General features: G+C 34.2%; 1 protein-coding gene across 2 annotated transcripts in view; it reads left to right on the top strand.

The window, feature by feature from the left end:
- Positions 1–13,962, top strand: part of LOC124367369 (BUB3-interacting and GLEBS motif-containing protein ZNF207) — a 65,813-nt gene that overhangs the window by 24,565 nt on the left and 27,286 nt on the right. For both annotated transcript variants that reach the window (XM_046824132.1, XM_046824134.1), the window contains exons 5-6: positions 2,448–2,562; positions 7,668–7,768. In XM_046824132.1, coding sequence (XP_046680088.1) covers positions 2,448–2,562; positions 7,668–7,768 — 216 coding nt within the window. The remainder of the gene's footprint in view (positions 1–2,447; positions 2,563–7,667; positions 7,769–13,962) is intronic.

The raw sequence follows: 13,962 nt of genomic DNA on the forward strand, positions 1-13,962 counted from the left end.
TGCAAAGAATGTGAATAAGTCTTAGGAATAAATTAGGTACTAAAAATCACATTATTTTAGCTTTATAGGACTGACAGTACGTCTGAATCACAGAATATGGATTAAATGGACTAGGCTCTAACCCTACAAACACCGCCCAGTTTGCAAAGAATGTGAATAAGTCTTAGGAATAAATTAGGTACTAAAAATCACATTATTTTAGCTTTATAGGACTGACAGTACGTCTGAATCACAGAATATGGATTAAATGGACTAGGCTCTAACCCTACAAACACCGCCCAGTTTGCAAAGAATGTGAATAAGTCTTAGGAATAAATTAGGTACTAAAAATCACATTATTTTAGCTTTATAGGACTGACAGTACGTCTGAATCACAGAATATGGATTAAATGGACTAGGCTCTAACCCTACAAACACCGCCCAGTTTGCAAAGAATGTGAATAAGTCTTAGGAATAAATTAGGTACTAAAAATCACATTATTTTAGCTTTATAGGACTGACAGTACGTCTGAATCACAGAATATGGATTAAATGGACTAGGCTCTAACCCTACAAACACCGCCCAGTTTGCAAAGAATGTGAATAAGTCTTAGGAATAAATTAGGTACTAAAAATCACATTATTTTAGCTTTATAGGACTGACAGTACGTCTGAATCACAGAATATGGATTAAATGGACTAGGCTCTAACCCTACAAACACCGCCCAGTTTGCAAAGAATGTGAATAAGTCTTAGGAATAAATTAGGTACTAAAAATCACATTATTTTAGCTTTATAGGACTGACAGTACGTCTGAATCACAGAATATGGATTAAATGGACTAGGCTCTAACCCTACAAACACCGCCCAGTTTGCAAAGAATGTGAATAAGTCTTAGGAATAAATTAGGTACTAAAAATCACATTATTTTAGCTTTATAGGACTGACAGTACGTCTGAATCACAGAATATGGATTAAATGGACTAGGCTCTAACCCTACAAACACCGCCCAGTTTGCAAAGAATATGTGAATAAGTCTGAATGTTACTTGCATAACTATGTGTTATACATCAATTTATTCAGTATTAGATCCTGAATAATAATAAATTAGTATTTAACTGATATTGATCTGTTCTATTTGTAAAAAGTAACAAAATAACTACAAAAAGTAAACATTATGTTGTTACAACATATTACCTACAGTCAGGTAATACTAAAATTGTGTTTCCATGGCAACCAACAACTAATTTGTATTCAAAATGTTGTATACTTAAAAAATATAGTTCTTTATACTTTAGTGTTTGGAAACACAATGTTTTTATTCTGTTTGTTGAGAATGTCTATACATAAAATTGTCATAAATGTGTACCCCTAGCTGTGTTTAAATATAACTTTTTTATACCCACACAATGAAATAGTTTTATATTTTAATACTTCGTTTGTAGTCACCATGCCTATTACAAAGATTTACTTACTTTTAATTTGGTTTTGTGTATTTCTTTACATTGACAAAGGCAAATAAATTTATGCCCACAACACAAAAAAAAAAAATTACTTTAAAAACTTCTGCCGAACTCGAGTTATTTCCACAGTGTACATAACAACATACAAAAAATGGGTTTTATTCAACAGCTGCTGAAATGAATACGTAAAACATGCAAATCAATGTCTGGGGCGTTAACGGTATCTACAAGTAGGAACCAACTGTATATTCGAGGGATTAAAATGTTTGAAGCACGTTTTAGAAGGGTAACATTATTGAAAACCAATGTTTTACTGTGAAAAGATGAAGTTCCCGTTCTCATGTTACAAAAGTTTGTAATCAGCATTAAGGCTGCAAAGCAATTATTACTTTCCAAATAGACTCATGTAGGAAGGAAAACATCACTGATCATTGATATGAAATCCTTTTATCTAGAATTTCTCTTCATTTAACTACCTTATTTAACCAATTGAATCTTCCATTGCACAAACTTTTCGTACGGTCTTGTGTGATAAGTTTAATTGTATAGGCGAATAGTTTTAAAATGGAAGAAGTAGCATTCCACAACTGTTCAAAATTGTCCTACTTCTTAGTGTAGGTTTAATTGGACGAATCTCAATATATGAGGAATGGTTTGTGGAAGGAGATTTTATACAAAACAAAGGATGGAAACTCTAGTATAACTGGTAGGCTATTTAATTGTTTACGATTTTCTTAGCCTTCCAATCCTTGATTTATTTCACTTTTGTAAGATGTAGAACATATAGTAACGTTCAGTAGGTTCAAGTGGATGTTTGGATTTAAAGATGTTGCTTTGTAAATAATTTATGATCCTTCTTAAATTTGGATCAATATTTTGCCACAAATTATTGTGGTTTTGACAGAAAATGGTCTATTTTTGAGGGTTTTATGATTTTTTTCAATCCTTGTAAGTTGGCGGTAGCCCTGTATACAGGATTGTGTATAATTTTTAATACGGTTGCAGAATGGGTATGATGGGGCCTGGCGGACCGATGGGGGCCCCGCTACCTGGAGCCCCGCCCATGGGCCCCCCGCCATCACAGCAGAACAAACCTCTGTTCCCTAGTGCGGCGGCTCTGGTAAGTCACACTACTTACACTGTCTGGGCTGTAACTCGTGTACAGTTATTGGAATCCTGTCCATTAAACTCAGATTAAATTTTGTTTATACAGTAAAAGCCGCTAATCCGGCATCCAATGGTTCGGGCACTTTCATTCATCCGGCACCGTCTTTAAAAAAATCGCGTTAAGATATTTTAACCGCACTGTGAAACGTACAGTTCGCAAGAGCGCTCGGAAAGATTCGTGCTCAGTCTCGGAAGACCGTATGTGACGCAGCAGCTGTGTGTGAGGGGGTTTCAGGGCCACTGGCTGAGTGTCCGCCGTTTACGTGTTTTTGTCTAGCGTTCTAGCGTCTGCCTCAGTCTCAGTCATTGTCAGTTCGTACTCGAGTGCAGTCGTGAATGTTGTGCTCGTTTATATTGTGTTTTAACTTTCTCAAAGTTGTGCCCTATGTTTTCCCAAGCCCGGCTCATCCACCAGCAAAGTTGGAAATAAACGTAAGCATGTCACACTTACCATTCAAACAAAAGCTAGAAATTATAAGACGTGTAGAAAAAGGTGAGAGTAGAATGAAGCTAATGGAAGAATTCAACATTGGTTCATCAACAATGTATGACATCAAGAAGAATAAAGAAAAGTTACTTAATTTAAGTCTCAAACTACAAATGTCAAAGACATGCAGTCTCGACAAACTAAAAACCTAAACTTGACGACCTTGACGAAATTTTATTCAAATGGTTTAGCGTTTAAGCGGTCTGAAGGGAAGCCTGTGACTGGGCCCATGATCATGGAAAAAGCTAAACAGATCCGTGAGGAATTAAAAATAGATGAGAAAGAATGTGCCTTTTTCTGATGGTTGGCTGCACCGATTTAAAAATCGACACGGAATACGGAAGCTTGATGTAGCTGGGGAGCTCCGATCAGCCGACCAAAAATGCGGCTGAAGAATATAAAGCTGACTTTGAAAATCTAGTTGAAGACTACGACTTGTCAGGATGCCGGATTTACGACGCTGATGAAACTGGCCTACTTTGGCGTTGTTTGCCTAATTTCGACTTTGGCAGCAGGGGATGAGAAATGTGCCAAAGGCTTTAAAAAAACAAAGACTGTTTGACAATTTTGCTCTGTGGCAATGCCTCAGGGGACCACATGTTGATGCCTTTCGTCATCGAAAAAAGCAAAAAAGCCAAGACCTCTGAAAGCCATTACCCACCTACCCGTAATATACGAATGCTCAATCCAATGCGTGGATGAACTCCGATTTATTTAGAAATTGGTTTTTCCACCACTTTGGTCCCATCTGTTAAAGGCAATCTGAAAAACCGTGGCTTACCTGAAGACAGCAAGGTTGTGCTCATCCTAGACAATTTGCAGAGCTCACCCTGCAGCGTCTGAGTTGATAATCGGGAAATATTTTTATTGCATACCTCCCGGCCAAATGTCACGTCCTTGATTCTGTGGGATCAAGGAGTGATTCAGAACTTTAAATGTTTTTTACAGAGCGTCCTTTCTTCAAGGCCTGATAAACTCAGAGTGTATGGTGGTTGATTTTCAGAAAAAATTCAACATAAAAGATGCAATTTCGGAATCGCCTTGGCATGGGAAAATGGTCAAGCCCACCACTCTACAGAAATCTTGGCGAAAACTATGGCCAGCTGCCTACCAAGAAGAGGACATTGCTGTTTCAGTCGACAATGAAGCAATAACTGGACTTGGTGGCCCACAGTTCCCAAGACGAAATAAGGAAAGTGCCACAAGAAGAAATCTTGGAGTGGATACACATTGATTGCGACGAGCCAGTTGAAGAAGAAATTACGGATGAAACTGCTCATCAAAAGTGTACTTGGACCTCAGTCAGAGGCCTCATCCTGTGGAGTCCGAATCAGATGATGAAGAGGGAGCAGATGATGATCCAACACCCGTGCCTACGTGGAGTGAAGCAAGTGCCACTATCGACACGTTTTATACGATTTGCCGAACGCAGCAGCTCCTACAATGCTTCAGAGCTTGTAAATTTATATGTTCTGAGAAATGACTTTTTAAAGAAGAAACATGATAAAAAAAAACAAACAGACATCAGGTCTTTTTTCAAATAAAATACTGTACACAAAAATTATGTTTACCATAATATTTATTACATAATGTACGCACTAGTTAGCCTACATCTAAGTTAACCTAAGTTTAGAAATGTTTTTCTAGGCATTTAAATGTTCATTTTGTGTTCAAACTAATGTTTGTTTAATTTTATTTATCTCCTTAGTAATTCTTTAATTGTTTACACGTAAAGAGTGATTTTTTTTTAAAGCCACACTCTGAAAGTTAGACGACGATTTTTAGCCCGCTATCATCGCTAATGTAGAAAAAGTAAAATCAAGCTGCTGTACATTATCTCTTTGGGACTGAAAACCCAGCCAATATTTTTAAAGAGTGATTGTATTTTTCGCTGGGTTTTCAGCTTTTCTGAGTTAATATCACTTGATTTCACTCCTTTTACTTTAGTGTGATACGATTTTAGCGGTTAAAAACCGAATTTTCCAATTTTTCCAGTATTTTCATATAACGCTCGGTAATCCGGAATTTTCAATAATCCGGAACACTTCGATCCCCGAAAGTGCCGAATTAGCGAGCTTTTACTGTACTGTGATTGCTACTTATAATAATAAATTCCACCGAGATTCCCAGCACATGTCCAGAACATTGCTACGCTAGTTCCCTTGACCAATCAGAATTAGTATTACCTTATGTAGAATAACAAACTGGTCTAGACTAAATAGTGCCTAGCCAATTTATTACATAAATTACTTTCTTTATTGTAAAGTAATGTTTCTTCGAATATTTTTATTTGATTTAATTCAAATAGCTTTAGCCAGTCGATTGATTTTGATTTTATTTATTTATTCCATTTAATTAACTTAGAACTGTTATAATATATGGACTATGTATGAATATAGTGAAGTTACAGAACTTAGACTCAGTTGTAAATAAAACATAGTCTGATAATTTCAGTTTTTTAAGCTTAGTCACTGAGTAGGTAAAGATACAGTAGGCTTATAGAAAATTGTCTGTGCTGTAAAGAATTAAGTAGTAGACCGAGTTATTGAAATTGGCTTTGAAATGCTGTAGAGGTTTTAAATGATTGTTTTAGTTGCTTTATGTATGATAGAAATTCGATAGATTTATCTATGGTTGGTTGGATTTAATTAAGATACACCTTGATTAACGGAACTTCGATGATCAGAAACCCAGGTCATCGGAAATTACCTGAGAAGTAGTTAAAAATGTTTTAGTAGTCTCTGATCGAAAAGTTACAAAAAGAACAAATAATTTGGGCACGTGGTAATCCTAATATTATACTGATAGCAATATTTATTGTGGGGGCCTTCAGTGGAAGACAACATCCCAAACCACCTGGCCGATGTTTGAAAGAAATAGCAATAAAACCCTCCTCCTAACCACCAGCAGAGCTTCTCTAGCGATGCACTTAAATGTAACTGTATAGTCAGTAGATGTCACATCCTCCCCCCCCTAACCTCTGCCGCCTCCACTGTCCCTTCCAAATCATATCTGGAAATGTCGGTGTTGCCCTCACCAACTGTACTGACAGTAGCATTAATAAGATAAATTTAATTCCAGATAAATTTCCCATTACCCATTCATAGAGTGGCAAAGGAGTTAAAAATTTTCCTGCATATGGACGTTGTGGGCTTGTTCTTTCATCAAGTCTCTTCATTGAACCCCCAACTCCATCACATGGTCTTTTTCCATTGGTATTAGCAGAAAATGCCACTCTGCTCTACACCGAAATCTTGCTTATGATAGCATCAGTTAATACTAGTTATTATTATATTTACATGTACACATTTATCTGAGTAATCAAAAATCTTCTTTGGTACTGACTTGAAGAATCATCTAGACCACGGTCTCCTGAATATTATTTATGAGCATCTCCTTGCATATTAAATTAATACTTTATAAAATAAAACAATTTTCATCTAAAAAACAATTGTTTTGTAAATAGCTAAACTGCTCTCTTAGAGACAACCCACTTTTAAGTATTCAAATTATATACTATAATAATCACCATCATAATGAAATTAAGTAAAGTAAGGATACATAGTATAACATTTTTACAAAAATTTGTAAATACCCTTTCTTATATTATTATTAACTATGAACTCATTAGCCTCCCACTTTGAAATTTTGAGAATCACTTAATTAAAAATATTTTTCAAAATTTAAAAACGCACTTTTTGAGAAAATCAGTATTTTGAATTTGATAAAAAAAAACTTTCTTTGACAAAGTATGTTGTGTTGTACATCAAAAGAATGAACATTTAAAACTGAGTAAAATGACACCATTTCCATCTCTTTAGCTCAATGAGGAGAAAAGCTATGGTGATTTCAAAATGTGCTTGTTCCAGTTTTTTGGTTGACTTTGAGAAACTTTACATAGTTGTCATTTTGAAACCGTTTGAAATATTTAAGGGGACAGTTTTCCTAATCTATATAAGGACTACCTTCATACCAAATTTCATCAAATTCTAAGATAATGAAGTACATTTTTTTAATTTAGTGCGTTGATTTCATACAAAAATGAATCGTTAGAACCTTTTTTTATCCGATACTTTGAACTATAAATTCTATAAATCTATAAGAGAAGATGTGTTCCATTTTAAGGACACACTTGTTTCCTGCTGCATAAAATTGAACCAGAATTGATATTTTTTAAACTAATATTTTGTGTTTAATGCAATTTTTGAACCTTAAAATAGTTAAGCTGATTTAAATTTGATAAGTAACATTACCTGGACTCATCTTAATCAAAAAAACAGTTTTTAAAACGTATTCAAATCGTTTTAGTGCAACCAAATTATATTTCTGATTTACATAGTTCTAAAACTCTGTCTGTTATTAACAATCTTAAAAGTTAAAGTTTGGAACCAGAGGACATTGATTCCAACTCATTTTATTTTCATCCTATTAATATTTGTAAATAGAGAGATTAATACTATATCTTGTGTCCCATCTTCCTTGTGTATGATAATAATAAAAAAATAACAGCAAACAAAAATTAAACTTAATTTACTACAGAAATGGTAGTACACCTGGGGTTTGTGTTACAGGCTGCGTCAACGTCCAGTTCTACTCCTGTCGGTGCTGACTTCAAGCCCATCACCAGCCAAGCAACCATCGGCCCAGTCAAGCCCACCTTCCCTGCGTATAGGTCAGTTAATATTTGATGTGATTGCAGTCTCAGAACTGTCACTTCTTAAATGTATTCTCCCTTGATGGAATTAAAGTTTTTCATATATTTGCACTTGTATGAATTCAGTTTAGTTGAGGATCGGATTGGCTAAAATATTAACCCTTTAAGCGTCATGAAAAATTAGACCTGATCTTTGATAAAGTTACAATTTTTTAAAATTTCCAATGTGTAAAGTTAAATTTTTTTTTCCTTTCTGTATGTGAAAATAGAGTTATTTAACGGTGAATAAAATTTATTTAGCCCTTTTTGGATTTCCTAGGCTAATTTTTAACTTTTGAGAATATCGTACAATAGCACTGTAGTTGTCACCAATATTTTTTTATTTATTCCGTAAGTATGGGAATGAAACACAGTTTTATAGATAAACATATACTATATTACAAACCAATAAAATTAGAAAAATACAAAAGTAGACAAAGAGTGTTTATTTGGTGGCGGGCTGTCACAACTGGCATTCCGCGCGTTCTCCCGCAAGCCACTGTTATCGCATGGACTTTGAACCTTCTTATCGCTCGGCAACTTGTAGGACAGCCTTGTGGGGCTTGAATTATGTTTCTTGCTTTCTAATAACATCCTTATGACCGTAATAAAATATAAAAAAGTTTGGGGTTGACCAAGTAATTGCTCAAAATTACCGAATCTTCAAATTCCGAATCGTCTGGATTTGCCATTCACATGAATAATGGTAAAAAACACTAAATAAATACTGGAAACTGCTGTATGTAATACGAATAATTTACTTTAAAAAGAATAGGACACAACAGAAAATTGGCGATAACCAAAATACATATGTGTGTACCGGACGCTTCCCACTAACTAACTGGCTAGATGCCTTGACGGGAGCTCCCGTCAATGACTTTGTGAAAGGCACGGGGCCACGCCCGCTAGACAGTGTTTGGCCAATTAGAAGCAACTGCCACTCCCATTGTAACAGAATTCGAGGCGGGGCAACCCGTCTGTATGTCGCATGACTACTAGAACCATCTAGCAGCAAAATATTCAACTAACATAGCAGTAAGAAAATAAAGAATGCAAAAACGCGGATCCACGGCAATGACGTTTTGAGCTTGTAGTGGCCCTCCGCGGATCCGCGTCAATAACGCTGGAAAGGTTAATAAAATTTGAAAAAGATTGAGTAGCGGGTGTATCATGTGATTTGATCGTGTATCATCGAAAGAATTTGTCTATAAGTTGTCTGCTGGGATTGCTCATCTGTACTGATAACCGAAGAGGTACGAGTTATAGGCCGTTATTCTGGTCGCACTTTTCTTCGTCTGAAGTCTTGGTTCTCACGAGCATGTAGCGGCTCACAGCAATTGTGACTGGCACGGTTTTGTTGTAAATTAGATTAAACGGAAAGATTAGATCTCTCGTATGAACCAAACATATTTTGTTACGGTTTTTAAGTCAAATTCAGGTACTTTGGTATTACCAGGAGGTCAATATTTTTGAAAGAATTTTTCTTACTGGGGACCTATAAAAGCTACATTATTCGAAAGAACTGACTATTTGACTTACTGTGGAAACTACATGTCATTATGACGATCAATTTTTGTTTTCTACCTTCCTAAAGGAAGCGATGTCGGTAAAGAACCCACTCTGTCCCCATCTACTATTTGTTATTAGGCTATATAGGTAAGTTTAGATTAGGTTATCATCAATATGTTACTAGTAGTATCAAAGTTAAAGTTAAAAACTGTACGAGCGCTTACGTGGTCTGATCTTGAATTTAAGTGCAATCTCAAGGGCCGTTTTTCTGTTTTTTGCCAGAAGTGCGACCTCAGATCACATCCCAGATCGTCTAAATATTCTGACATCAGATCACATTGGACGATCTGACACAGGAAAATACACGTGATCGGAAATGCCCCTGGCCATCGGTGTGGACTTGGGTGTCCCCGCAATTCTGGTGAAGATAAAAATCTCTCTAGAAAGTACCTAAATTCAAGCTCAGATCCCTTGTGCACTTGTTAACTTTTTTAAATTTATAATACGTATATATGTATGTATTTATCTACTTGTATAATCTAATAACCAATCACAGATAGGGATAGAGTGAACTCCTTCTTGTCAACTTCGCTTCCCTTTGGGAGTCAGGAAACAAGAATCAATTGTCATAATGACACATAAATTTCACACTAGGTCAAATAAAGTCTATTCTTTCTAATAACATAGATTTTTAGGGTCCCGGTAAGATAAACTCTTGTAAAAGTATTGCCCTCCAGATAATACCTAAGAACCAAAATTCATTGTAAGTGTAGGCTCTTGTAAGAACCAAATGAAATGTGCCTCTTGTAAAGATTAATTAATTGTATAATAAATAATGTCGATCTTTTTTATCAACATTGAATGTTTTTTACAAAAATCTTAGGATTACAACTAAAAAAGTTATGTGATGTGTAGATTTTTTATTCGATGAAAGAAACATATTGTTGACGAATAGTTTTATCTTTAAGTCAAATAAAAGTTTACAATAGTTTACAAGTACAACATCATAGGTTTTTCATTTTCAAGAAAACAAAAAACCATCAGATCCACATAATTGAAAACAAAGTGGTTACAGAAATAAAAGTGGTTATACGAACAAGTAATAATGTAACCACTTCTTTAGTTTTGTGGGTGTGTGGGTCTCATGTTTTCCTTGAAAACAAAAGTCATCACAAAAATAAAATTCACTTATTGGAGTGTTTGATGTTAACCCTTCCCACGCCTTAGACGGATATATCAGAATGGTAGACTTTGACCAAAACGCCAAACACGAGTATATCCGATATTACACGTTGTGCCACTTGGAGAGTTTTTTAGTTCACATAAGATCTTCGAAATGGCAGGTGCAGGCTCTGTGCCTATCGCGGTTGAGAAGGAAGTATTTATAGATGGACCTTCACTGGGGAGGAGCTGCCCTGTCCACCTGTTTATCTGTTCTGTGTGTCCTACAGAGCCATAACCAAATATATCCTTTGTCTGCCCAGATGATAAGATAAGGTACACCTTATCTGTGAAACTTTAGATAAGGAAATGCTCTAATAACTAGTAATACCCTGTGATAATATTATGAGTTTTATTTGTTTGTACCATGAATTTGAATTTAGATCAAATTTAATAGTGAATTGTTGTTTTTAGATTTTTATCAATAAATGTACTAATTTTAACTAAAATTCCCTATTTAAATTTTAATTTTGCATTAACCTCTTTGAGCATATTTATAATAAAAACTTAGCTTTGAACTTAAAGGAAAATAGATTTTATAGGTGTCTTGACGTTATAGGGAAATCAATGAATTTATTATTAGTGGCGTGCAAAGTTTTAAATTATTTAATAATATAAATGTGATAAATAAGAAGCATCTGCAATGTATTTACAGTTTGTTTATTCTCTGTAGAAGTAAACTCTAGTTTGGAGTTCAAGGTGTCTCTGACATCAGTAACTTCTCTATCATGTAGATGTCTTGCCTATCTAACCAGGTTTCACATCATCTACTTAAACAGTAAATTTAAAAGAGTTAAGTCAAATTCTATTTAGTTTACATGTTAGCTAAGTTTATTCAAAATAGACTTTAAGATTAAAAAATAGGAATTCTATAATTTCCCTTTATTGCCAAGACATCTATAAAATGTATTTATTTTAAGTCCAAAGCTAATTTTTATTATAAATATGCTATAAGAGTTAAATGCAAAAAATATAAAACAGGGCATTTTAATTGAAATTGGGAGAGTTATTGATAAAAATCTAAAAATAACTATTAACACACTGTTGATTGGATCTAAATTCAAATTGATGATACGAAAAATTATATAAACTACTAATAGAAGCATTTTCTTATCTAAGGTTTCATAGATATGGTCTATCATCTTCTAAGATAAGATAGATATCATCTAGGCAGATGTCAGATATGGTTATGGCTCTGGAGAAGACAAGATAGATACAGATGGGTGAAACTAGACAAAGGGCACCCCCTCCCCATGCCTTGGAATGTAGGTCATCTAAAAATACTTCAATACTTCCTAGTTAACTGTGATAAGCACAGATTGTGCTCTGCCTTTCTAAAGACTTTTTGTGAACTAAAAAAATCTTTCCAAGTGACAATGTATAATTTTGTATATAATCGTGTTTGGTGTTTAGGTCAAAGTGTATCATTAGAATATATCTGTCTACGGTATGGGAAGGGTTAACGTATAGAAAGTGTTGGGCACTCTTGTATGTAGCAGCCTCAATAACTGTTAAAATTGTAAAACATTAGGTGGCTTGATGTTACTAAACGATATGTCAGTCAGCCCTTGGATTGGTGGTAGTGCCGTTGATAGGATGGTACTGAGATTTTGCCTCCTACACCGGTTTTTGAACTGATGGTGCAGTATATTGGCTAGGCCTAGTACAGAACATTGCTTTATTACAATACTGCTTTGTTGGCTAAATCAGGTGAGGGAAAGTAGGATTGTTATTGTCTTGCTTAACATGCTGATAGTATAGCTCAAACATATCTCAAAATCTGATTTTTGTTAATACTGTTTCACAAATAAACCATCTATTAGTGCTTTCTTTAGAAAACGGATTTTGTAAAAAAATCAGTGTTGTGCGCACTTTTGTTTCCTATTTGAGTGAAATTAGTGAAAGACACAGTGGAGTAAACGAGTCAGATGGAAACTATATTTGATAAAATATTGTATAAATTGTATTTATGTGGAATTTATACATACAGTATGCCTATAATATTGTAAGAAGATGAAACGAATCCAGGCAAATTGAATGCAGATGTCTAAATCACCGTATTTCCGATCTGGTTCACTTGAAATAGTAACATCCAGAAACTAATTTGTTATCTTCATGTAAGTCATCATTCATTGTACAATTTTGTGTAGTAAATTAATTACAAATGAAACTGGAACACAAAACAAACACTGCTAGGAACAACACACTGACCTGTATTTACATTCGGATTCAGTGGTTAACTGTGTTTAGAGGAACTGCACTGAGTGGAAAGTATGCTTGAGGTGATGAGGTTATGGAATGACACAAAACTTTTTGAAGTGGAAGTATGAAGTGAACAAATTCATAACTTTTAAATGTCACGGTTCTGTTTGTACCAATCGGTACAGTAGCGAAATTCATTAAAATAAAAAATAAAGACGCACCAATTGGTTCACAGGTATTTTTCTAAATATACATGTTTTTTTGTTGTTTGTGCTATAGATTCTTATAATAACACTAAGAAGTTGAAATAGCCACATTTAGATTGGCAATCCCAATTGATACAGCAAAATTTGGTTTATATTTTAATGTGTTTAAGTAACATTTTTGGGTATTTTTACTTCTATTTGGTTGCTTAAGGATATTCCAATTGAATTAAAAACTTAGTCTCAGAAAAAATAATCAAATTGACAGAGGCAAGACTGAAATAGAAATATTTCTTTCAATCTGTAAATTTTAAATATACCTCTCAATAATATTTCTAAAATAGCTTTGTTAATACTTGTCTAAAATCATCACTTTCAGTTGGTTAACCCTTTGAGTGCCAAGTATTTATTGAGTGGGTGGTGTACCTAAAAGTGCCAGGCCTTTTGCAGGCATTTTGCAAGGTTTTTAGTACAAAATTCACAGTTTGATTATTTAATAAGCTATCAACATGATTCTTTTTTTATTTTTCTCTGAAAAACTCTGTTTAATTAACATAAAATAACAAAGTTACTATAACACTAAATTTAGGAATACCAAAAATGGACTTGCCTAAAAAAAATTCAAAAATTCAAGTTTTTAAATTTCATTTTTCAACCAAATTACTATGACCAAAAAAAATTCATATCCTTTTCTTAGTCCATATCTCTGGAAAGTGTATGTAATTGTCTGTAAATCTTGATAAATTTATATTATTATCTTCAATAATGAGTAAGTTATACAACTTTTAAGAAACTATTGTCACATTGTTTTCTGGTAGCTATGGCAACCAAAAATGTTCATATGTGAGTTTCATAATTTAAAGTTTGATCGGAAGTGTACTATAACAATTTATTTTGAAAAAAACGATTCTTCACAAACATTTCAATATGATATTATTTAAAAATATTAAAAGTTACAATTTTTAGTGACTTTTTCCCAAACGTCCGGTAAAATCGGACGTTGGCACTCAAAGGGTTAAAATCTATACAATAAACCTT

This window comes from Homalodisca vitripennis, chromosome 8 (genome assembly GCF_021130785.1).
Source record: "Homalodisca vitripennis isolate AUS2020 chromosome 8, UT_GWSS_2.1, whole genome shotgun sequence".
Taxonomy (NCBI): Eukaryota; Metazoa; Arthropoda; class Insecta; order Hemiptera; family Cicadellidae; genus Homalodisca; species Homalodisca vitripennis.